The sequence below is a fragment of the Malus sylvestris genome, chromosome 9 (genome assembly GCF_916048215.2).
Source record: "Malus sylvestris chromosome 9, drMalSylv7.2, whole genome shotgun sequence".
Lineage (NCBI taxonomy): Eukaryota > Viridiplantae > Streptophyta > Magnoliopsida > Rosales > Rosaceae > Malus > Malus sylvestris.
In genome coordinates, this window is record NC_062268.1 from 12,380,539 (window position 1) to 12,403,476 (window position 22,938).

The following is a 22,938-nucleotide window of genomic DNA, read 5'->3' on the forward strand; positions in this document are numbered from 1 at the left end:
ATTTGGTTAGTTAGTACAAATGAGCATTGGATTGTCAATACAACAATTAAAGACAAAATTAAACAATAGAGTAATAAAATTAGGCATTTTGTAACTAATTTTTTCAGCATTTGTAAAAGAACTAGCTTTATTTGTCCAAAAAAAAAAGGGATCAAATTTTTTAAGATGTCCCCTCTTAGTTAAATTTCTGACTTCGTCCCTGCTAGGAGAGTATGGGGGACTAAGACAGAAACTACGTATCTGTCACTTTCCTTGTTCATCAAAGAGTTTATACAAGAAGAAAAGTTGCAGAGAACCTCACGTGGGAAAGGGAGTCCTTTGTGCAGGTACACATTTTTACACCACAAATTATTTTTTTCCATTTCACCGGTATATTTTGAGAATGGATCGAGATGCTTTATTGCTTTTAGGTAAAATTCAAGATGTCATGTTCAATCATGTACGTTCATCTGATATACATGTGTGTGTGTATATGTACAATATATTGTTGGTTGAGCTTTGAAGCGCAAGCATGCAGCTTTCTGCACACATCATTCTCAAAGGGCCCATTTTTATCTCTGGTCTGTTTGAAAAATTCGTTGTCAATTTAAATGCTTAAATGGTCTTTTAATTTTGATTAAGTTCTAATTAATTGGAGCACAAGCTAAGAAGGATTATCCAATCTCTCCCTCTCTCCTTCTCTTGAAAATTCATTTTTGATTCTCGTCTTCTTTTTTTAATTACAAAGAATATGCTTTGATTTCAACATTGAGTTGCTTGCAAGATTGTACGACATAATTGATATGTCTTATTTCTTTTTTTTTTTTAAATGTTTATCTCTGCCAACTTTTTATGATACTTGTTAACTCTCGGATACATTATACATAGTTCAACTAATTACTCAATTATTTGTTGATTCCTTTTTTGTCAGACTGTTGTGTGACTACTGTATACGATTTTGTTTTATCTAGCAAACAGAATTGAAAAAAAAAAAAAACAATTGCCCCTTCTTGGTAGGATGGCATTTTTAAAGTAGGTTTAAAGTAGGCTTTTCTACTTTTTTTCTTTTCAAAGACAAAATCTCATTTAAACTTGTGGAATAAAAAAAACATAAGGATAAAAGGCTGGTTTGAAATTGCATTTGTAAGAAGCAATTATGCTCATAAGTGTTTATGTGCATAAGTGCTTTTATTAGAAACACGTTAAATTTTTTATTAAAATTCCAAGTGTTTGCTTTATGAACAATCAACCGAAAGTGCTTCATGAAAAAATATTTGACGAATGCTTCTTGAAAATAATTTGACATGTGCTTTTTATGCTTGTTTGGAACTTGGAAGTATTTATGAAATTAATTCTTAGTAAAAATACGAGTGAATCTTGGAAAAACAATTGAAGTGCTCCCTGTACAAAAAATACATAATTGTGCTTCTTCCAAAATGCATTTCAAGAATTTTTGAGAACTCGAAATATTTTCACAAAAAAACAATTTCAATTATTTTAAAATCAATTTCAAACAAATAGCTTACATTTTTTTCAGCTAAGCTGTCAAGGCAATCAAAAACGATTTCAAGCATTCCAGAAGCAAATCACAAGTATATTCAAGCTTTAAGTATGGGCCAAAATTTGGGCCAAACTTTGGGCCTTCACCGTCCCACCCAAAAGCATAAACCCAATCCCACCCATAAACCCAACCCAAAGGATTCTCCTTCGCCGGACGGACTCTATTTGCAGACTCCCTTCCCTTTCTTCTTCGTTCAATTTCACTCTCTCTTACTCTCAGCATAATCGCCATGGCTGTGGCTTTGAAGCTCCTGAAGCTACTCCGACCACTGCAGACCACCTCCACAATCCTCCACCGCAATCTCAGCCCACAGCTCTCGAGCATTCGCAGTGTAACCAGAGTCTTCTCAGACTCTCCTCTTCTAACCGAGCCCCTCCCGGCTTCACCGCCGCTAAACCCTCATTTTCCTTCCCCGTCGTCCCTGAACCAGTACGAGCTTGCCAAGTTCGCCTCCATTGCCGAAACCTGGTGAGAGCTTCTCCCTTTTAGCATACAAGGTTCAATTTTTGCACTGGAATTTGATTTAGCTGTGGTATGATTGTGAATTCATGACCAATGAGAAAGAAATTTACTCGTTAGATTAAAGCTATTGGATTTTTCAGGTGGGATTCTGAAGGGCCGTTCAAACCGTTGCATCTGCTGAATTCTACAAGGCTTGCTTTCATTCGCTCCACGCTTTGCCGACATTTGGGGTAAATAGGTTTTCTTGGTGCAGTTTTAGGGATTAGTAATGTTGCCAAATTCGTAGCTGCCGAGTAATTAAGAAAGTAGATTGCTTTGGTGCCTGGCATTGTCTGCGGAAGTGAAATTCGTAAAAGGAACGATACTTTACTAACATTTTTCAAAAGCTAAATGATGATTCCGAGTATTATGTTTTGTGTTTCTGATGTTCAGGAGGGATCCGTTATCTCCTAGGCCATTCGATGGCCTCAAATTTATCGATGTTGGCTGTGGTGGTGGAATTGTTTCTGAGGTATGTTATCGTGCACCTTCCCAGGTGCATTCACTCCTCTTCACTGCACATGAACACCATGTTTATATAATTGTACCTCCTACCTGTGGTGTGCTGATTCCCAGGTGCATTCACTACTCTTCACTGCACATGAACACCGTGTTTATATAATTTTACCTCCTACCTGTGGTGTGCTGATTCCCTATTAATATGTTCCGCATTGTACTCACACAACATTTTGAATCCTCTTTCAGTTATGTTTAATTTAACTGATAGCTTTACCTAGCAATTGTTTTTGGTCAAGGGGTCATGTTAATATAATAATCTATAGCCTTTTTCAGCCTTTAGCTCGAATGGGAGCTACTGTGACAGGAGTTGATGCGGTTGAGAAAAATATCAAGATAGCACGTGTTCACGCTGTATGACCACTCTCTTGAACAATGGCAATTAATTTTTTTTTTATTAAGTATTTGTGCATGTGCAAGTACTTTGTTTCATAAAGTGTCTTAACATGCTTCTAAACGTTACTCATTCACACAGGATTTGGATCCAGTGACCTCGAGAATTGAATACCAATACACTACAGCTGGTATGCGAGTGTCTTAACATGCTTCTAAACGTTACTCATTCACACAGGATTTGGATCCAGTGACCTCGAGAATTGAATACCAATACACTACAGCTGGTATGCGCTAAATTTGTTCTTATTCAGTGTAGTCAAGTTTGTGGTAATGGATTCAATTAGTATTTGATCTTTCATGCATCTCTTTAGAATGCATGGGTTTCCACCCTAAATGAACACATTGAATGGCTCACTATGATCGTTGATGGCATAAGTTAGGAAAACTTTACTTGGTTGCATCCACTGCATTCAAAACCTGTTAAATACAATGAGTGATACCCAGCTGATAGCCACTTAAAATGTGTTTTCTTTCTGAGACATTCCTGCATGATATAAATGGTATTTTGATTCTTTCAGTATCCTATTTGGAATCTTTGTCCCATGCAATTTACGTTTTTGTGGTGGTATCAGTAAATGTTGTTGATCCTCTAAGACATTTGACCTGTACTAGCAAATTGTGTTGTTGTGAGTTTTGTTATTTAGAAAGTGCTATTATTTCAGTGCTGAAGATCGTTTGGGTATTTTTTTTTTTTTTAATCTCAAGTAATCGTACTTTTCTTAATTGTGTTCTTCCAATTATAATATAAACAGAAAAGCTAGTTGAGGAACAGAAGAATTTTGATGCTGTTTTTGCTTTAGAGGTAAAAACTGCCTGTATGATTGTCTCTTTCTTCAGTGTTCTTAACTAATTTGGTTGTAAATTGATGATTTTACTCAAGGTAATTGAGCATGTAGCCGACCCTACCGAATTCTGCAAATCTCTATCAGCATTAACTGTCCCCGGTGGAGCAACTGTTATTTCAACTATTAACCGTTCTATGAGAGCGTATGCGACTGCCATTTTTGCAGCAGAGTATATCCTCCAATGGGTATAATTCATTATTACCTCCTGCTGTTGATTATGTGTTTTTGATCTACCATGCAACATCTGTTGCTTTGCTGCAATTTTGCCTTCTTTCTTTAACTTGGTTGTTTTTGTTGCATTCATGTTTGAAATTCTAAAAGACCTGATTGGTTTATATGTGAGTGATATGATTCCTGTTTTATTAGAACTATCCAACTGATATCGGTATATGATATTGCATATAAACTTTAGAAATTGTTGTCAATGAAGCGATGCTGGGTTTCAAAATCTAAAGTATGTTTAAGTGCACTAAGATTTCTGGAAACATATCCTGAAGCTATACTAAAATTCCATATTATATCGTTGTGATTACAATTGTTACAATTCTAAGGGAATTAACTCTTATTCAATTCAACGTGTACCTCTAAAATAATTCGCTATGGAGGTGGAAGGATTTCTGTATTCTTCAGCATTTTTCTTTGAAAAATAGTTTGATCAAGTCATATTTACTCAAGTCTATTCATCATCTGTTGATAATATTTTGACTTGAACCAAATCGATTGTTTTACAGCTTCCTAAAGGTACACATCAATGGTCCAGTTTTCTCGCTCCCGAAGAACTAGCCCTGATCCTGGAGCGTGCTTCTATTTCAGTAAGCCGTAACAACTATTTCCGCCCTAGGAACTTCTGCTATTTTTTACCCATGCACTTGTCGCTAACGCTTGTTTTCTGTTTGGTTGGTTTTGTGCAGGTCCAAGAGATGGCTGGGTGCGAGTACGACCCTTTGTCAGGTAGATGGTCTTTATCCGACGATGTTAGTGTAAATTTTATTGCTTATGGTGCTAAAACAATAACATCCAATTTATAATGTTAAGGAAAGAGTAATTTCCATGCTCCCCCCCTTCTTGCTTGAATGAAAATTTTGTTCTTCTTCCTAGTCTCCATTGTTTCTAATTTCTTTTTGATCTGCATCTATGGGAAAGGAAATTCCCCCATTCACACAAGCATTGTCATACGTTTGCAAGGTCGTGCACAAAAGTACATGAAACGGGATGTCAAAATAGCACATGACATTGTATAATTAGTTTGACACATTGCTACTTTTGATGTTCCCGTTTTAGATACTCTTGTGTGCAACCTTAGAAAATCTGTACCGTAATACAATACTTGTGTTGTGTGTATGATGGATTTCGGAAATTTGTTTCATGTACTATTGTGCACGACTTTAACTTCCTCAAATTACATTGTGTAGTTGGTCTTGAATGCTATAATAACACATCTCCCGGTGTAGAGAAGTCATTGTCGAAATGTGTCACCGTAATAGTAATAACTCAAGATTCAAGAATAATACGGTCAATTTATTTTAAACCATGGCATAAAATTCATTAATTTCATTCCATTTCCACATTTGTACTTACCCCAAACACGCCCTAAAGCCGATCAAATTTTATTGGAAACCAAAAGTATCTATCAACAGTCATTACGTCGTCGTATATTATCCAGGTCCAGTGTTCCCACCATCTAATTTTCAGAAAGCATTGAGCTTCCCGAGACGGATTAAAACAGACCGCGGGACCCACTTATCATCCTTCGCGCCATCGCATTCACTTCCCAAAATCAACCGTTCCGACCGTTAACATGAAACCTCGAGTTAATCACTGCCGTTGATTTCAGATTAACTATTTGCTTGCCGCACACGTCGCCCTGCTTTTACCAATCATTTGAGTTCCTAATTTGCTTGCTAATTAACTGTTTATTCACCCAATCAAAATTATTAACTGTTTTTTAAATAATAAGATTTATTAATATATATATATATAAATAAATAAATCAAAGCAGGAAGAAGAAGAGACGTCTCTCTTTATTAGGCTCTCTACAAATTCTATCAGCTCTCCTCTACCATTTTTTCTCAAATCTTTCTCTCTCTAGAAATTCATCGATCAAAATCTGAAATTTGTCACAGAAGTTTGAAAATTCAAGGTACTGAAATGTCGAGGGTGATGGAATTGCCGGTGACAGCTCGCGGCCGCTTAGCTGTGCTATCAGCGCACCTGGCAGCTGCGACCATCGAGCCCTATGAGTTCGGACCCGCTCTCGAGCCGCACTGCATGTCCGCTCAGAACATGGTACCACCGCCCGGGAACCTCCGGGGACCTTTGACCATCGTCGACGAGAGGACCGGTAAGAGGTATCAGGTCCAGGTCTCTGATGAAGGAACCGTCAAGGCCACTGATCTCAAGAAGGTATAATTTTTCTAAATTATCACTCAATTTGCTAATCTGGATTATGTTTGGTTTTCAATTTTCTTATCTGGGTATTCGTTTTTTTTTTTCAAAATTTTCTTTGCTGGTGTTTCTGTTCGGTTGCTCCGAAAATTGCTATAAGTGGAAGGAAAGTGAAAATTTTTGTGATGGGTTTTCTGTGTTTTGAATTCGATTAAGTTAATGGGAGAAAAATTGGTTCTTGTTAATATGCAGATCACAACAGGGAAAAATGACAAGGGGCTGAAGCTGTATGATCCAGGATATCTTAATACCGCCCCTGTTCGATCCTCCATTTGTTATATCGATGGCGACGAGGGGATTCTTAGATATAGAGGCTACCCAATTGAGGAATTGGCTGAGAATAGTACCTTTTTGGAAGTGGCCTATCTCTTGAGTAAGTACCCTCACTTGGAATTGGCCTAGTTGAAGTGAAAGTTTTCTTCTTCAACAGGAATATATACCATTACTTTGAAAACCATGTGAAGAATTTATACAACTAAAAAAAGTTTGAGGGTATAATTAAGTAATACAGAAATAATCTGGTTCCCGAACCGTAATATTGAACTATCAAGAATTATTTATTATTAGGGGTAGTCTCTCCATGTCTTTGTCATATATTCCATTTCCGTATCTCATTTTGAACTACTTTGCTTTGTCATTGCCCCTTCTCTTCTCCAGTGTATGGGAATTTGCCTTCTGAGAGTCAATATGCGGATTGGGAATTTGCCGTTTCTCAGCATTCAGCTGTACCGCAGGGAATTTTGGTACATTTTCTTTCTGATCTTCTTATAGGAATCCTGTGATTATCCTTGGATCACAATATTGGAATTTTCCATGTGATTAACTACATATCACCTTTTTCTTCATATAATGGAGATTTTAAATGTATCTTCTAATAATCATGCTACAAATACATATACACTGTTCCTCTGGACTCATGATTCATGGAGGTTTTTTGCCTTGCAGAAATGCATGAGTAAAATTTAATAACTTTGATTAACTTTTTTTTATTGTTAATTTGAGCCTTTTACACAATTGTCTCTTTTGTATTTGTAGGACATTATCCAGGCAATACCTCATGATGCACATCCAATGGGCATACTTGTGAGTGCGATGAGTGCTCTTTCCGTTTTCCATCCCGATGCTAATCCTGCTCTCCGAGTAAGTTTATTCTTATTGGCTCTTTGCTGAACATGAATTTTGTCAGTCTTAGTTACTAAAGGGGTCCATTGTTCGAGGCATTATATCATATCTGATCATATATTTTTATTGATAACATAGGGGCAAGAAATTTACAAATCGAAACAAGTGAGAGACAAGCAAATAGCACGCATCCTTGGGAAGGTATGTTTATTTTTGTTCTTTACTTGGACTTTCAGCCTGAGAAAATGTCGTGTGAATGTTATATATGCTTCCATTCTTTAGGTTGTCCAACTTATGCAGCCATGTACTAGCCATTTGAGTTGTATCCCCTCCTTTTTCAATTCTCAACCGATACACTCCAAACAAACATCCCCCTTGACCCCGGCCTCTGCCTCTTTCAGGCGGTGATAGCCATAACCTTCACCTACCACGCCTCTCCGAGAACCCATTGTTCAGGAATTGATAGGCCTATATAATTAATTGGGATACTTCCCCATAAGAACCAAGGGAGGCGACCTCCACCTTCACCTCCACAGCCTATAGCTACTGTCTTTCTTTTAGGTCTCTATCACTTATTTGGAATGATTAAGCTGGTATTAAATCGTTATTCTATTTCCAGGCACCAACAATTGCAGCAGCAGCTTATTTGAGATTGGCTGGAAGACCTGCGGTTCTCCCTGCTAACAACCTTTCTTATTCAGAGAACTTTTTATACATGCTAGATTCCTTGTATGTTATACTTTTACTCCATGTATGCATTTTACTGCATAACTTTCCAAATCATCTTTAGCAATCTTTTTTCCCTCTTCCCTGACGTTGCCTTTGCTGTTCTATAAAGTATATGCACATTAGTTCTTCTTCTGTTTTAATTATGTAGAGTGATAATCATTGTGGAAAAATGAAATTTGTTCTCCCTCTAAACTGATTAAGGCGGGTTTCTATGTGCAAATCTACAGAGGCACTAGATCTTACAAACCAAATCCCCGACTGGCTCGAGTTTTAGATGTTCTCTTCATATTGCATGCAGAACATGAGATGAATTGCTCCACAGCTGCTGCCCGGCATCTGGCATCAAGGTAGGCATCTTAGAACCTGATTGAAATGATTCAATTCCGTTTTATAACATGTCTGGCCCTTTATGTGCAGTGGTGTAGATGTTTACACTGCTCTTGCTGGAGCTACAGGAGCTCTCTATGGCCCTCTTCATGGCGGAGCAAATGAGGTATTTTCAATGGTCCATGTTCTCATTTATTTAAGCATTTTCCTCACTCATTTCTCATGCAAACAACTGGAAGAACACTTTTAATTTGAAATAATATACTTGAGATTTTCTATTCATTAATCTTCTCGTGTTTAATTTTGCAACTAAAGTTTCCTTTTTGTTGCTGCCTGGATTATTGCAGGCTGTGCTGAAGATGTTAAATGAGATTGGAACTGTTGAGAACATTCCAGATTTCATAGAGGGTGTGAAGAACAGGTATTTAATTTCCTATATCTTGGTAGTTCAGTCTGGGGAACAGGATTCATAGTGAAAGATTTATTTATCAAACTGAGCTTTTGGTTCTCCCTTCAGGAAGCGAAAGATGTCAGGTTTTGGGCATCGCGTGTACAAAAACTATGATCCTAGAGCAAAGGTCATAAGGAAATTGGCAGAGGAAGTATTTTCCATTGTTGGAAGGGATCCTCTGATTGAGGTGCATTTCTAATACACCTAAAAATTAGGAAACGCAGGAGAGAAAGCTTAATGAATAAGCACAACTTAAATTTGATGGAATTCTTAAGGTTTGAGTGCATCTATCCTGACTCCTATGTCATTTGCAGGTAGCTGTTGCTTTGGAGAAGGCTGCACTTTCAGATGAGTATTTTGCTAAGAGAAAGCTGTATCCAAATGTTGATTTCTACTCTGGATTAATCTACAGGTACTTCTCATTACTGTTCATACAATGTAAGATTAAGTTTACTTTGCCGAGCTTGTAACTGTGAAGATGTATTGACTTCCATTAATCAGGGCAATGGGATTTCCAACGGAATTCTTCCCGGTTTTGTTCGCGATCCCTCGAATGGCTGGGTGGTTGGCACACTGGCGAGAATCCCTTGATGATCCTGATACTAAGATCATGAGACCCCAACAGGTTAGTTCCTTGCTCATACTCGAGTTTGCTTGTTCATGTGCAATTTTGGTGTTTCTATTAAAATTGCTGATACGTCTGTGTTCATCCCATTTCTTATTTTGCCAATCTTTGTGATTATTCAGGTGTATACTGGAAACTGGCTGCGCCACTACATACCGCCAAGAGAACGCATAGTACCAGGTGATGTAGACAAGCTCTCTCAGGTTTCTGTATCAAATGCCTCTAGGCGTCGTCTGGCCGGAACTGGTGTTTAGGCACTCAGTCCGAATTGTGTGAGACTTCACAGAAATAAAAATAAATTTCACAATATACCTAGGGGAGAAAGAAGTATCTTTTCATCTTTCTGTAAATTATGCCTTAAGTGAAAGCACAAGAGTTGCGGAGGCTTGTAGGTTAGGCATTATGTAGCGAAAATAACGACACTTTGGTGGTGTTGAATTCTGAAATTTCCAGTCAGTCATCTGGTTTAATGTTATGTACGATTTTTAACTCAGTAGTCCTCAAATGGATATAGAGTTCTTTCTTATATATTTTTGGATTTTTCATTAATACTTCGCATCATTGGATGATACGGAATGAATGCCTAAGATTAAGAATAGAAGATCTAAACAAATTTGCAAATCAAATCTAATGGCTAAAATAGCTGTAATATTGAATGATGCGCACCATTGTTGTTTGTGTTTTTCTTTCTTATGACAGTCAAGCAATTAGGCATCTTTCTATCTAAAAGGGCATGTATGAGTCCTAGAACGCTGCTGTACTTGGTTTTGCGTTAAGTCTTTCATTAGCCTCAAGTACTCTATATTTTTTTTCAAAGTCTCTTTCTAAGTTTTTCTCTACCCCTTTTATCCTAAGTCGCTATCTCATGTAGCATTTTTTAACCGGAGCATCTGTAGATTTCAGGTCACACTCAAGTTTGAATTCATTCTATAAAAAACAAATAGACAAATAATATCCCCTTCAATCTTTTTTCAAATATGGCACATATAATTTTGATTAGCCCATTTGACATCGATAGTTTCAATAGTTTAAGCCTTGAGATACTAGAACATCAACCTCAATAAATGGCTCAGTGGTAAGGGTTCAGATTTTGATTTCTAAAATACAAAAGAACAAGGAGGTCCCACGTTCGAGGCTTCAAACTGGTGAGTTTACTTGACTGTGGCCAGAGAGAGGTTGAAATCTCTTTGAGTCTTCCCAACCCTCGGAAGTGGTGGATAACCGTGGCTTGCCATCAGTTGTCATCTTTTTTATAGAAAAAAAAATAAAAAGATACCCTAGAACACCTCAAGAATATAACTAACCAAATATGATATATGTTTTTTGTTTGGACAATGAGATATTTTGAGAACAATTAAATAAGCATACGACTGTGACTAATTGAGCTAACCTACAACTCGAGATAATATGATATATATATATATATATATTAATTGCATCAATATGTTTACATTGCAGAGAGAAATTTGAGCTAAATCACACCATAAGTCAGCTATAAAAAAAAAAAAAAAAAATTAGTACTAAACCATTGTACTTAGCATATAGTTCATGCTTTTTTTTCTTTTTTTTTGTCTCTTATTCTCCAGTGCCTAATTAAAGCGGGAAACCACTTTGGACCGGACTCCATTATTAACCCGAATACGGAAGATCCGAAATCCATTAATACACGAGAAGACAAGTTTGGGCCGCTGACACATACACAAACAATACCCGAACAAATCCATCAATCTTTTTTTTTTTTTTTACATTTGAACTGCTCGCTCCATAGACCTGACCTCTCTTTCTTCCACTCACCGGCGGCCAATTTTCGGTCCGGCGATACCTCTTCCCGCCATTAGCTGAGGCCGGTAACACCAGGTCGGATTTCTCATCTATATATTGCACTTCTGTTCTCCTTTGGTTGTTGTTTCACTCTGATTTGGATCTACGATGCTTATTTGCTTTGGATTTTGTTTGTTTCCTTGGAAAATCATGGAAAATATGTTAAAACCCAAATTGAAAGACTTGGAGTTTAGTTATTGTTGTTTTGCAAAATCATAAATTTGAATGTGATCTCGATTTTTAGCATCTGGGTACACACAGAATCAGGGGATTGTGATCAAATCATGAAGAAATTTTGACATGTACTGACCCCATACAGTTGTATTGGGATTGATTGATCATAGGTTAGCTTCATAAGGTGCAATTTCACCTGGAATTTCAGTTCCAGCCCCTCAGAATCTTTCATTCTCTTCCAGCCCTTCTCTTGTCTCTCATTTTTTTTCTGTCATTCACTCCCTAGTCAAGAACCGTGCGAAATGGCATTCTAGGATTCATATAGCCGACCCCACTTAGTAGGAAAAGGCTTTGTTGTTGTTGTATTCATTCCCTAGTCACTCCTCGGCGATATCCTAGCACACACAGTTTCGGTTAAGAGTTGAATGTACGGGTTTCAAACTTTTTCGCCCGATTTGTTTGATCTGTAATGCCTCCTGTTAGCGTTTGTTATTGTGGGTTCGCTGAAGATTGTTCTAGTTTGGTTCTGCTGTCGGGTTAGATTCTGTCGATATATTGAAGATTTACTTCTCAGGATTGTAATTGTGACACTGTTTCTGTTTCGATCTCTGATGCTGTAGGCATTTGACAACAGGAAGATACTAGTTTTCTATACTCGGCTTTGTTTTGTCTACTTCTGTTTACAGAGGTTATGCCATGTCGTGATTTTGTACATATTTCTTACCGGAAAAAGAAATTCACTCCTAGTGTTTTTATGTTTAGTGGATTGGGGACGGTTGGACATTTTAGGGTCCAGAAGTAGTGTGAAGTTTTTATAGGCATACCTATCAAAACAAGTCTTCGTGTTATGGGTGTAAGGTTACTAGGGAGGCTGTATGTTTTCCTTCAAATTAAGTTTGAAGAGATTTGCGTGTGTTTCTGTTATTAATTGCATCCTCTTGAGCGAGGAGGTTTTTATTATATACATGATGTTTTTACTTGCATTTTGCTATGAACTAATTGTTTACTTGCTTTTAAATGATATCCACGAACCCTGCTTATGTATATTCTTCTTGGCTTAGATCTTTGTAATCATGTCTGGCCAAAGCCAACGGTTGAATGTAGTTCCTACCGTTACTATGCTTGGAGTTATGAAAGCTCGCCTTGTTGGTGCAACAAGAGGTCATGCTCTCCTGAAGAAGAAGAGTGATGCTTTAACAGTGCAGTTTCGTCAGATTCTTAAAAATATTGTGTCGACCAAAGAATCCATGGGAGATGTCATGAAAGACTCCTCCTTTGCCCTTACTGAAGCCAAGTATGTTGCTGGCGAGAACATCAAGCACATTGTTCTCGAGAATGTCCACAATGCCACTATTAAAGTTCGATCAAGGCAAGAGAATGTTGCTGGTGTAAAGCTCCCAAAGTTCGACTATTTTACTGAAGGCGAGACCAAGAACGACCTCACTGGATTGGCAAGAGGTGGACAACAGGTCCAGCTCTGCCGTGCTGCTTATGTGAAAGCAATCGAGGTTCTCGTGGAGCTTGCTTCACTTCAAACATCATTTTTAACCCTTGACGAAGCAATCAAGACCACAAACCGTCGTGTCAATGCTCTGGAGAACGTTGTGAAGCCTAGGTTGGAGAATACAATAAGCTATATCAAGGGGGAGTTGGATGAGCTCGAAAGAGAGGACTTCTTCAGGCTGAAAAAGATACAGGGTTATAAGAAGCGAGAAATTGAGAGACAAATGGCAGCAGCCAGGAACTTTGCCAACGAGCAGGTTGCGGAAAAGTTATCGCTGAAGAAGGGCATTTCCCTAAATTCAGCTCAGAACTTGTTGTCTGCGGAGAAGGACGACGACATCATTTTCTGATTCGGATGCTAGTTGTATATGCTTGTGCTTAGGATGTGTGATTCCGATCATGCTCCTTCGTTCTGCAGAGGAATTCTATTAATATTTAGCCGGACGGTCTTATATTCTGAATAAAAGCTCCATTCTGTTCATGTGTGTTTCTATTTATTGTCAACCAATACTTACATCAGTTCAAGGTTTTGAAATATTTGTTGATTAGAAGATATCTGGTTTGTTGTAATTAATCCCTGCACCATTTATTCGGGAGGGGAGATTGGACTAACGATATTCGAGATGAGCGATTAGACTAAGTCACACAATAAGATCATAACTAGTTATCAAACTCAACACAAGTAATATACGTACCTACATACACGTGAGTTGAATCAAAACTCCTCACTTGCAAGTAAATAGGAATATCACTTTATTGTAGTTAGAAATGAATTGCTAATGCTGAGAAAGTTTCAGAAAGGGGTGGCCATCAAGGAACGGGATCTCTCCGGATCCCTTCCACCAAATCCAACAATTCAGGCTTTTGAAATTTGATCCAACAGCTAAAAACATGGAGCCCCTTTAAAAGTTATAATAACTTTAGCCGTTGGATCAAATTTCAAGGGCCCGGATTGGTGAGGAAGGGATCCGGAGAGAAATCCCTTTCCGGCCGCCAATCAGACTCAACCCCAATTTTAGACTAGGGGTAAATTTCGCAGTGTCTCCTCAACTTTTGACCTTTTAAAACGTGCTTATTTGCACCAACCGCCAAATTCATCACACTTCCCGTTTGTTTCCCGTCACTAAACGGGCGAAAAATTGTCATATTTCAAAAGACTCGGGCTCAGAACCAAATTGAAAGTCTAGAGGAAAAATCGAAACAAGGTACTAAAGTAGTGCGATCCCCCATTCTAGGGGCATTGCTAAAACAAATGACCAGCTGAATATCTGACTTAAACCGGCTGGTGGTGTTTGAGCTGCTACTGATATGAGGGTTAGAAATGAAAAGAATTGCAGGAAAATACACATCTTCAAGGGAAAATGAAGGCACAATAACATTATGGGGTATCGTTCGTCACTGATGTGAAATATTACTACGATGGAAGATGATTGAAAGACAATCTAAGAAATAAAAAACAAAAACGATTCTTACTGATTGACACAATTGAAACGAGGACCACTGAAACGCCCAAGCTAAGAAGATTGAAGCCACCATGATTTCTTAGAAATCGAGCCACACTTCAATAGACATGAGTTGCAGAACTCAACGAGTATTCCATCTGACACCCTTGTCTTCACAGATGGCAATATTCAGAAAGGGAGACGCTTTGGGGGCCTGATTGGTTTAGAACTTGAAGCTGAAGCTTTCCCAGAAAACGCATCTGGCCTCTTCACGGGAGGAGCACTGTATATACAGGGTAGATATGATCAGGGCAGGAGGTGAGTTTATACGTAGTTTTGTTAACTACAGGAATAGAACATCCAGTTTATCCGAAATTTTACCTGTAACTCTTCTGGAGTGCATTTCTCTTCATTGCTGCCAGATTTTTCACCTCATTACTGCTCAAAGGAAAAGGACAGGGGAGAAAGAGGTTAATATCTTGAAGGTCTATCTCAACAAGACTAATCAAGTACCCAACATCTTTGAACATAGCTTCGAGATAAGTATCAAACCATTTAATGATTTGCTAAATACGATATAAGAAAATTAAAACAACAAAGTAAAAGGAAAACTCGAGGGTATAATTTCAGTTCACAAGCCCAAGGTGCATGTGACATGCCATACCAGGCATCATTCTCAAATACATATTACCTTTTCAGAAAATCTAGTTTCGCCTTCTTCATCAAGTTGCTCTTTCCAGTAACATTGTAGCCAGGCCCATTGCCTACAAAGAATTATCAGAAATGAAACACTTAATTGTTCATCCTATTTAATAATGTATTAGTCTTAGATAATCTAAAAGAGAACAGAAAAATTTACCCCAGCTTCTTTTATTGCTTGATGGTGGAACCTTTGTGCAAATTTGAACTTGCCGACTTTGTTTTCCTACAAAATTTGAATGGTTAGTAAGGTTAATCACGTATAAATCAGTATGCTGTTGCTCAGTTTGCTATAACACGCTGAGGAGGTGAACTTACGAGCATTTGCCTCTTGATATCGACTCTTCAACTTGTCAGCCATTAAATTTTCAGCCATATCAACTTCCTTTAACTTTGCCTGCAAGTGATACCATTAATTCTTTATCTTTTTTCCCTTATAAGTTATAAGAACAAGCATAAATCGGATCCAGAAATACTACATCAAGTACCCAAAATTAATGGGATTTGACTACGGAAACTAAAAGAAAACAATTTTGGTCAGACAGCTTGAGGAGAGTAGCAAACGCACCTCATACAATTGTATCCACCTGAACGCAACTTTCTTTTGCTTCATCCTTTCAATCACCTCATTCACCCTCTTAGTACCAAATTCCTTTTCATAGAATTTCTTCCACAACTTATCAGTAATTGGAGTCAAATCTCTACCCTACAAGAATTAATTTAAAAACATTTCAGAACTTGTACTTACGGATCACAAAAAACATTCAAATAAGAACAATCTGGATCAACTTACTTTGGTACTCTTCTCTACATGCATCAACTGGTCCACCGTACAATGTGGTAGAATTCTCTTGAGAAGATGAGAATCGGTTTCACCAACATCCCCAAGGCGCCTTAAATTATCTATTGCTGTGTTAATGCACAGATCAACCAAAGATGGCGCTATTGCTTGCCCTTCATCACTTGAATAATCCTCATCCATATTGCCCGGTCACTTTCTAACCCGGTAGTGTCCCTAAGATCAATACATTAAGCAGCAAATTAAAATTTTACATCATCGTAAATACTTATTTGAAGTAGTAAGTATTCTGCATTGAACAAATAGAACTCATCTACACAGAATTTCCAGGATTTCGAGCAACCCGAAAAGGGTGTTGCTCGAAATCCTGGAAATTTATGAAGTTAAACCCATTTTTACTTATGGCAGATTATAGGATTTATCATGTATCATCACCAAATATACAAACAACAACAACAACAACAACAAAGCCTTTTCCCACTAAGTGGGGTCGGCTATATGAATCCTAGAACGCCATTGCGCTCGGTTTTGTGTCATGTCCTCCGTTAGATCCCAGTACTCTAAGTCTTTTCTTAGAGTCTCTTCCAAAGTTTTCCTAGGTCTTCCTCTACCCCTTCGGCCCTGAACCTCTGTCCCGTAGTCACATCTTCGAACCGGAGCGTCATTCGGCCTTCTTTGCACATGTCCAAATCACCGGAGCCGATTTTCTCTCATCTTTCCTACAATTTCGGCTACTCCTACTTTACCTCGGATATCCTCATTCCCAATCTTATCCTTTCTCGTGTGCCCACACATCCCACGAAGCATCCTCATCTCCGCTACACCCATTTTGTGTACGTGTTGATGCTTCACCGCCCAACATTCTGTGCCATACAACATCGCTGGCCTTATTGCCGTCCTATAAAATTTTCCCTTGAGCTTCAGTGGCCTACGACGGTCACACAACACGCCGGATGCATTCTTACACTTCATCCATCCAGCTCGTATTCTATGGTTGAGATCTCCATCTAATTCTCCGTTCTCTTGCAAGATAGATCCTAGGTAGCGAAAACGGTCGCTTTTTGTGATCTTCGCTAGATTGCTCCGGTCATTAGCGTGGATAAGTATATAAATGGATAGAGATAGGAAAGCAAACACAAGATGTACGTGGTTCACCCAGATTGGCTACGTCCACGGAATAGAAGAGTTCTCATTAATTGTGAAGGGTTTACACAAGTACATAGGTTCAAGCTCTCCTTTAGTGAGTACAAGTGAATGATTTAGTACAAATGACATTAGGAAATATTGTGGGAGAATGATCTCGTAATCACGAAACTTCTAAGTATCGGAGTGTGGTGTCGTCTTGACTTGCCTTATCTGTCTCATAGGTAGATGTGGCATCTTCTCTGGAAGTACTCTTCCTCCATCCAGGGGTGGTATCTTTAACTGGTGGAGATGCACAAGGTAATGTATCAATTTCACTTGAAGCTTACTTGTAGTTTCAGGCTTGGTCAAGCGCGATACAAACCATGTAGTAGGAGTCCCCCAAGTCGCCGAGCTAGGGGGTCTGCTGAAAGAGGTGACAGACAAGGTAAGCAATCAGAGCTCCGACTGATTGTTCACCTTCTCCCCATCTTGCAGCAGCATGAAGGATAAAGAGAAGAAAAATGAGAAGAGATGATATGAGATACTTTTGCTTTTGAAGAAGTAACTTTCCACAGGCTTATTCTTGAACTGAGCTGGAGGGTTTTCTGGTTTCCTCCAAAGTATAAGGCCGACTGAAGAATTTGAGGGTCAAAACAAGTCCATCAAATCTAGAGTACGTTCCACCCTGCTGATATGGGATACTTTTGCTTTTGACAGAGTAATGGATGTATCGGCACGTGTGCTGTTACGCTTGTCTCCACATGCTTCCTTGTATCCTTCGCACTTGCCCTATCTGTTCCTCAAGCAGATGCGGAATCTTCCCTGGAAATATAAGATGTTGAAGATGAGTACTCGAGAGCAATGCCAGGTAAGTAATCAGGTAAGGGGTTCCAGGCAGTCAGTTCCTGGCTGGAAGCTTGATTCCAAGTGCTGACTGATTGCTCTCTTTCTCCTTGTCTTGCAGGTAAAAACAAGGCCAAAGGAAAAGACAGGGAAAAAGCATGATATGGGATACTCTTGCTTTTAACCCTGATGATATGAGATATTCTTGCTCTAGTATAGCTTGTTTGCAGAGGTATTATCGGGGGGAAGGAAAGCTGAATATTTCGAAAGGCTTCGTTGGGAGTGCCCTCTCAGATATGATGAAGGGTTGAGCATTTTTGCAGGTCTGCCTGTCTGTTGGGGATGGAGGTCGACATATATAGGAGTCTCCCTAAGAAGTAGTAATGCTATTCCTTTACCCTGCTTGGTCATAGCACGGTAGTGGGAGCTGCCAGTTTCACATGTTTTAACTCTGTCAGAGCACTTTGAAAAAGTGGTCTGTGCTATCTGGCTCTCGAGATTCGGAGAACGATGCCTTTTCGATTTTTGAGAAAGCAATCATGCTGGGGGTCTGGCTCTCGAGATTCGGAGAGCAGTGTCTCTTCGATTTTTGAGAAAGTAATCATGTTGGGAGTTTGGCTCTCGAGATTCGGAGGGCGGTGCCTCTTCGATTTTGGAGCAAGCAATCTGTTGGGAGTGTTGTCTCGAATGTGAGTAAAGGTTGGGCATGTTTGCTAGTCTACCTTGCCACGAAGCACAAAGGTTGACACACAGGGACTTTCCAATTATCCAGCAATGGTACTGTTCCTTTACCCTCTCTTCGATTTTGAGAAAGTAGTCATGTTGGGAGTCTGGCTCTCGAGATTCGGAGGACGGTGTCTCTTTGATTTTGGAGCAAGCAATCTTGTTGGGAGTGTTTTCTCGAATGTGAGTAAAGGTTGGGCATGTTTGCTAGTCTACCTTGCCACGAAGCACATAGGTTGACAAACAGGGACTTTCCAATTATCCAGCAGTGGTACTGTTCCTTTACCCTTGTGGGTAATAATATGGTAGCTAGACCTTCAAAATTTATGTGTCTAAACTTTGTTAGTGCTGTTTCTTTGCTATTCTTTTACCTTTCTTGGTCAGAGCGATGTAGTGGGAGTTGCAAGCTTCACGTGCTCAACTTTGGCAGAGAACTTTGGCAAAGTTATCTGTGGTACCCATGAGCTATTGTTGCGTGTGGGAAGTGGGTGATTGAACAGTAAGATTCATGTGCTTTCTACTTCACCAGAAGTCTTCGACAGAATGCCCATAATTTCTGCAAAGCTGAGTGTGCGTGTGACAGGTGCTGACAAGGCTAGAAAAGTAGGTGCCTCTTCGATTTCTGAGATCGGCCCTCGTGGTCTCTAAGCAGCCCAGCTTTTGAGAAAAGCGAGCGCCTCTTCGATTGATTCGGAGAACGATGCCTCATCGATTTTTGAGAAAGCAATCATGCTGGGGGTCTGGCTCTCGAAGATTCGGGGAGCAGTGTCTCTTCGATTTTTGAGAAAGTAATCATGTTGGGAGTCTGGCTCTCGAGATTCGGAGGGCGGTGCCTCTTCGATTTTGGAGCAAGCAATCTTGTTGGGAGTATTTTCTCGAATGTGAGTAAAGGTTGGGCATGTTTGCTAGTCTACCTTGCCACGAAGCACAGAGGTTGACACACAGGGACTTTCCAATTATCCAGCAATGGTACTGTTCCTTTACCCTCTCTTCGATTTTTAAGAAAGAAGTCATGTTGGGAGTCTGGCTCTCGAGATTCGGAGGACGGTGCCTCTTCGATTTTGGAGCAAGCAATCTTATTGGGAGTGTTTTCTCGAATGTGAGTAAAGGTTGGGCATGTTTGCTAGTCTACCTTGCCACGAAGCACATAGGTTGACACACAGGGACTTTCCAATTATCCAGCAGTGGTACTATTCCTTTACCCTTGTGGGTAATAATATGGTAGCTAGACCTTCAAAATTTATGGGTCTAAACTTTGTTAGTGCTGTTTCTTTGCTATTCTTTTACCCTTCTTGGTCAGAGCGATGTAGTGGAAGCTGCAAGCTTCACGTGCTCAACTTTGGCAGAGAACTTTGGCAAAGTTATCTGTGGTACCCATGAGCTATTGTTGCGTGTGGGAAGTGGGTGATTGAACAGTAAGATTCATGTGTTTTCTACTTCCCCAGAAGTCTTCGACAGAATGCCCATAATTTCCGCAAAGCTGAGTGTGCGTGTGACAGGTGCTGACAAGGCTGGAAAAGTACGTGCCTCTTCGATTTCTGAGATTGGCCCTCGTGGTCTCTGGGGAGCCCAGCTTTTGAGAAAGCGAGCGCCTCTTCGATTTCTGAGATCAGCCTTCGAGGTCTTTGAGCAGCCCAACTTTTGAGAAAGCAAACGCCTCTTCGATTTCTGAGATCAACCCTCGTGATCTCTAAGCAGCCCAGCTTTTGAGAAAGCAAACGCCTCTTCGATTTCTGAGCAGGCGCCTCTTCGATTTCTGAAGCTCCGTCGAGTGCAGATTTTTATAGGGGCTGGCATTAAGTTCCAAAGCACACTTGAATCTCCACCAGTAGAAGCTTCATTCTTGCACTTCTAAGATCTTGATTTGTCCGACCTCTTCTCTCTTCAACACCTTTGAAAATGTCTGGCCCCTCCGACCGTCGTTTTGACTTGAACCTTGTTGAAGAGGCAGCCCCGCCTTCTCCAGACAACATATGGCGCCCATCCTTCGTCTCCCCTACTGGTCCTCTTACCGTTGGGGATTCCGTGATGAAGAATGATATGACCGCTGCGGTGGTGGCCAGGAACCTTCTCACTCCCAAAGATAACAGACTACTTTCCAAACGGTCTGATGAGTTAGCTGTTAAGGATTCGCTGGCTCTCAGTGTTCAATGTGCAGGTTCTGTGTCTAATATGGCCCAACGCCTATTTGCTCGAACCCGCCAAGTTGAATCATTGGCGGCTGAAGTGATGAGTCTCAAACAGGAGATTAGAGGGCTCAAGCATGAGAATAAACAGTTGCACCGGCTCGCACATGACTATGCTACAAACATGAAGAGGAAGCTTGACCAGATGAAGGAAACTGATGGTCAGGTTTTACTTGATCATCAGAGATTTGTGGGTTTGTTCCAAAGGCATTTATTGCCTTCGTCTTCTGGGGCTGTACCGCGTAATGAAGCTCCAAATGATCAACCTCTGATGCCTCCTCCTTCTAGGGTTCTGTCCAGTACTGAGGCTCCAAATGATCCCCCTCCGGTGCCTTCTCTTTCTGGGGCTCTACCGACTGCTGAGACTTCTCCTAAGCAACCTTTGTGAAGGCTCCCTCTTGTGTGTTTATTTTGACTCATGTATATGTACATATTTGTAGCTTATCGGGGATATCAATAAATAAGCTTTCCTTCATTTCAACGTATTGTGTTAAATACACCAAAGCCTTCTTCGCTAAGTTCTTTGAATTTTCTTTTGTTGAAGCTTGTATGTTGAAGCTTTCTGAGTGGAGCATGTAGGTTGGGGTAGTGTTCCCTTAATTTTCCGAGTGAGGAAAACTTCTCGGTTGGAGACTTGGAAAATCCAAGTCACTGAGTGGGATCAGCTATATGAATCTTAGAACGCCATTGTGCTCGATCCTGTGTCATGTCCTTCGTTAGATCCAAGTACTCTAAGTCTTTTCTTAGAGTCTCTTCCAAAGTTTTCCTAGGTCTTCCTCTACCCCTTCGGCCCTGAACCTCTGTCCCATAGTCGCATCTTCTAATCGGAGCGTCAGTAGGCCTTCTTTGCACATGTCCAAACCACCGTAACCGATTTTCTCTCATCTTTCCTTCAATTTCGGCTACTCCTACTTTACCCCGGATATCCTCATTCCTAATCTTATCCTTTCTCGTGTGCCCACACATCCAACGAAGCATCCTCATCTCCGCTACACCCATTTTGTGTACGTGTTGATGTTTCACCGCCCAACATTCTGTGCCATACAGCATCGCCGGCCTTATTGCCGTCCTATAAAATTTTCCCTTGAGCTTCAGTGGCATACGGCGGTCACATAACACGCCGGATGCACTCTTCCACTTCATCCATCCAGCTTGTATTCTATGGTTGAGATCTCCATCTAATTCTCCGTTCTTTTGCAAGATAGATCCTAGGTAACGAAAACGGTCGCTCTTTGGTATTTCTTGATCTCCGATCCTCACCCCTAACTCGTTTTGGCCTCCATTTGCACTGAACTTGCACTCCATATATTCTGTCTTTGATCGGCTTAGGCGAAGACCTTTAGATTCCAACAAAGCCTTTTTCATCATCATCCCAGATGCTCAACTTTTAACTCATGCAACTTTGACCACTAGTTGGATTCAGCTGAATCCATAAATCCCACTCAGTTTTCTCAACAATCCATCATAAAAAATAAAAATTATCCAATGAATTACAGAAACAAAACAGAATCAGTACAAGATCAAACCTTTAGCTATTAATCTGATTAAATTGGAAAATAAAATTTAAAAAAAAAAACCATCTAACTCAAACTTATCAACGGAAATCCACAGCTCAATCCGATAATACCCAATCGCAATTTCGAAATAAGAAGAAAATACATGAATTGACAAATAAATTGGTTTCAGAGGGACTCAACGAGTGATCGGATACGGGAGGAGGCCGATTGACGAGGGTGAATTACAGGTTTAAATTTAATTGAATAAAGATATTAATTAATTAATATGGAGTAAGAGATTCGCTTCCCCTTTTGGTGATCCTTTGTAATAAAAGGCAACTTGCGCTAACTTGCGCGGCGCGTGCCAAGTTTAGCTGGCGGGACTCGACATTTTTGTCCGGGAGAAGATGATTGAGGATCATCTCCGGATCCTCTTGGGATCCTAGGGATCTGTTTTTTCTGTAGGGATTCTAGGATCCTTTTTACGATGATTATACAGATCCTCACATTCTAGCCGTTTAACTTATATTATGTGATCAGTTTTATCAAGTACTATTTTTATTTAATTTTAAATAAAAAATTAAATAAATTATAATCGTATGATATACGATGAATAATTAAGTTACAAGG

General features: G+C 39.7%; 4 protein-coding genes across 8 annotated transcripts; 3 read left to right on the plus strand and 1 right to left on the minus strand.

Moving 5' to 3' along the window:
- Window positions 1-1,687: 1,687 nt before the first annotated feature.
- LOC126634126 (ubiquinone biosynthesis O-methyltransferase, mitochondrial-like) lies at window positions 1,688-4,895 on the plus strand. Of its 3 annotated transcripts, none has more exons than XM_050304614.1 (9): window positions 1,688-2,008; window positions 2,143-2,232; window positions 2,435-2,513; window positions 2,834-2,911; window positions 3,033-3,081; window positions 3,706-3,755; window positions 3,834-3,983; window positions 4,530-4,617; window positions 4,710-4,895. In XM_050304614.1, exons 1-9 carry the CDS (start codon window positions 1,770-1,772, stop codon window positions 4,751-4,753), a joined length of 867 nt encoding a protein of 288 aa, XP_050160571.1. In that variant the 5' UTR covers window positions 1,688-1,769; the 3' UTR covers window positions 4,754-4,895. The 3 variants fall into 3 exon arrangements, with proteins under 3 accessions (XP_050160571.1, XP_050160569.1, XP_050160570.1); XM_050304612.1 differs by having other exon boundaries at window positions 1,689-2,008; window positions 4,530-4,610; XM_050304613.1 differs by lacking the exon at window positions 3,033-3,081 and adding an exon at window positions 3,129-3,177 and having other exon boundaries at window positions 1,689-2,008; window positions 4,530-4,610.
- Window positions 4,896-5,803: 908 nt separating this feature from the next.
- Window positions 5,804-10,025, plus strand: LOC126583226 (citrate synthase, glyoxysomal). Its single transcript, XM_050247552.1, has 13 exons — window positions 5,804-6,201; window positions 6,436-6,616; window positions 6,901-6,986; window positions 7,279-7,383; window positions 7,504-7,566; window positions 7,985-8,094; window positions 8,322-8,441; window positions 8,512-8,587; window positions 8,769-8,842; window positions 8,939-9,059; window positions 9,187-9,284; window positions 9,374-9,497; window positions 9,620-10,025. The coding sequence occupies exons 1-13, from the start codon at window positions 5,947-5,949 to the stop codon at window positions 9,749-9,751; spliced, it is 1,545 nt and encodes a 514-aa protein (XP_050103509.1). The 5' UTR covers window positions 5,804-5,946; the 3' UTR covers window positions 9,752-10,025.
- Window positions 10,026-11,186: 1,161 nt separating this feature from the next.
- LOC126583230 (V-type proton ATPase subunit D-like) lies at window positions 11,187-13,548 on the plus strand. Its single transcript, XM_050247559.1, has 2 exons — window positions 11,187-11,354; window positions 12,554-13,548. The coding sequence occupies exon 2, from the start codon at window positions 12,566-12,568 to the stop codon at window positions 13,343-13,345; it is 780 nt and encodes a 259-aa protein (XP_050103516.1). The 5' UTR covers window positions 11,187-11,354; window positions 12,554-12,565; the 3' UTR covers window positions 13,346-13,548.
- A 797-nt stretch (window positions 13,549-14,345) lies between these two features.
- Window positions 14,346-22,761, minus strand: LOC126583231 (uncharacterized). Of its 3 annotated transcripts, none has more exons than XM_050247562.1 (8): window positions 22,510-22,761; window positions 15,930-16,151; window positions 15,705-15,842; window positions 15,455-15,533; window positions 15,297-15,362; window positions 15,129-15,201; window positions 14,819-14,875; window positions 14,346-14,720 (listed from the first exon to the last, which is right to left on the minus strand). In XM_050247562.1, exons 2-8 carry the CDS (start codon window positions 16,116-16,118, stop codon window positions 14,627-14,629), a joined length of 696 nt encoding a protein of 231 aa, XP_050103519.1. In that variant the 5' UTR covers window positions 16,119-16,151; window positions 22,510-22,761; the 3' UTR covers window positions 14,346-14,626. The 3 variants fall into 3 exon arrangements, with proteins under 3 accessions (XP_050103519.1, XP_050103520.1, XP_050103518.1); XM_050247563.1 differs by having other exon boundaries at window positions 22,339-22,761; XM_050247561.1 differs by lacking the exon at window positions 22,510-22,761 and having other exon boundaries at window positions 15,930-16,383.
- Between the last annotated feature and the right edge of the window lie 177 nt (window positions 22,762-22,938).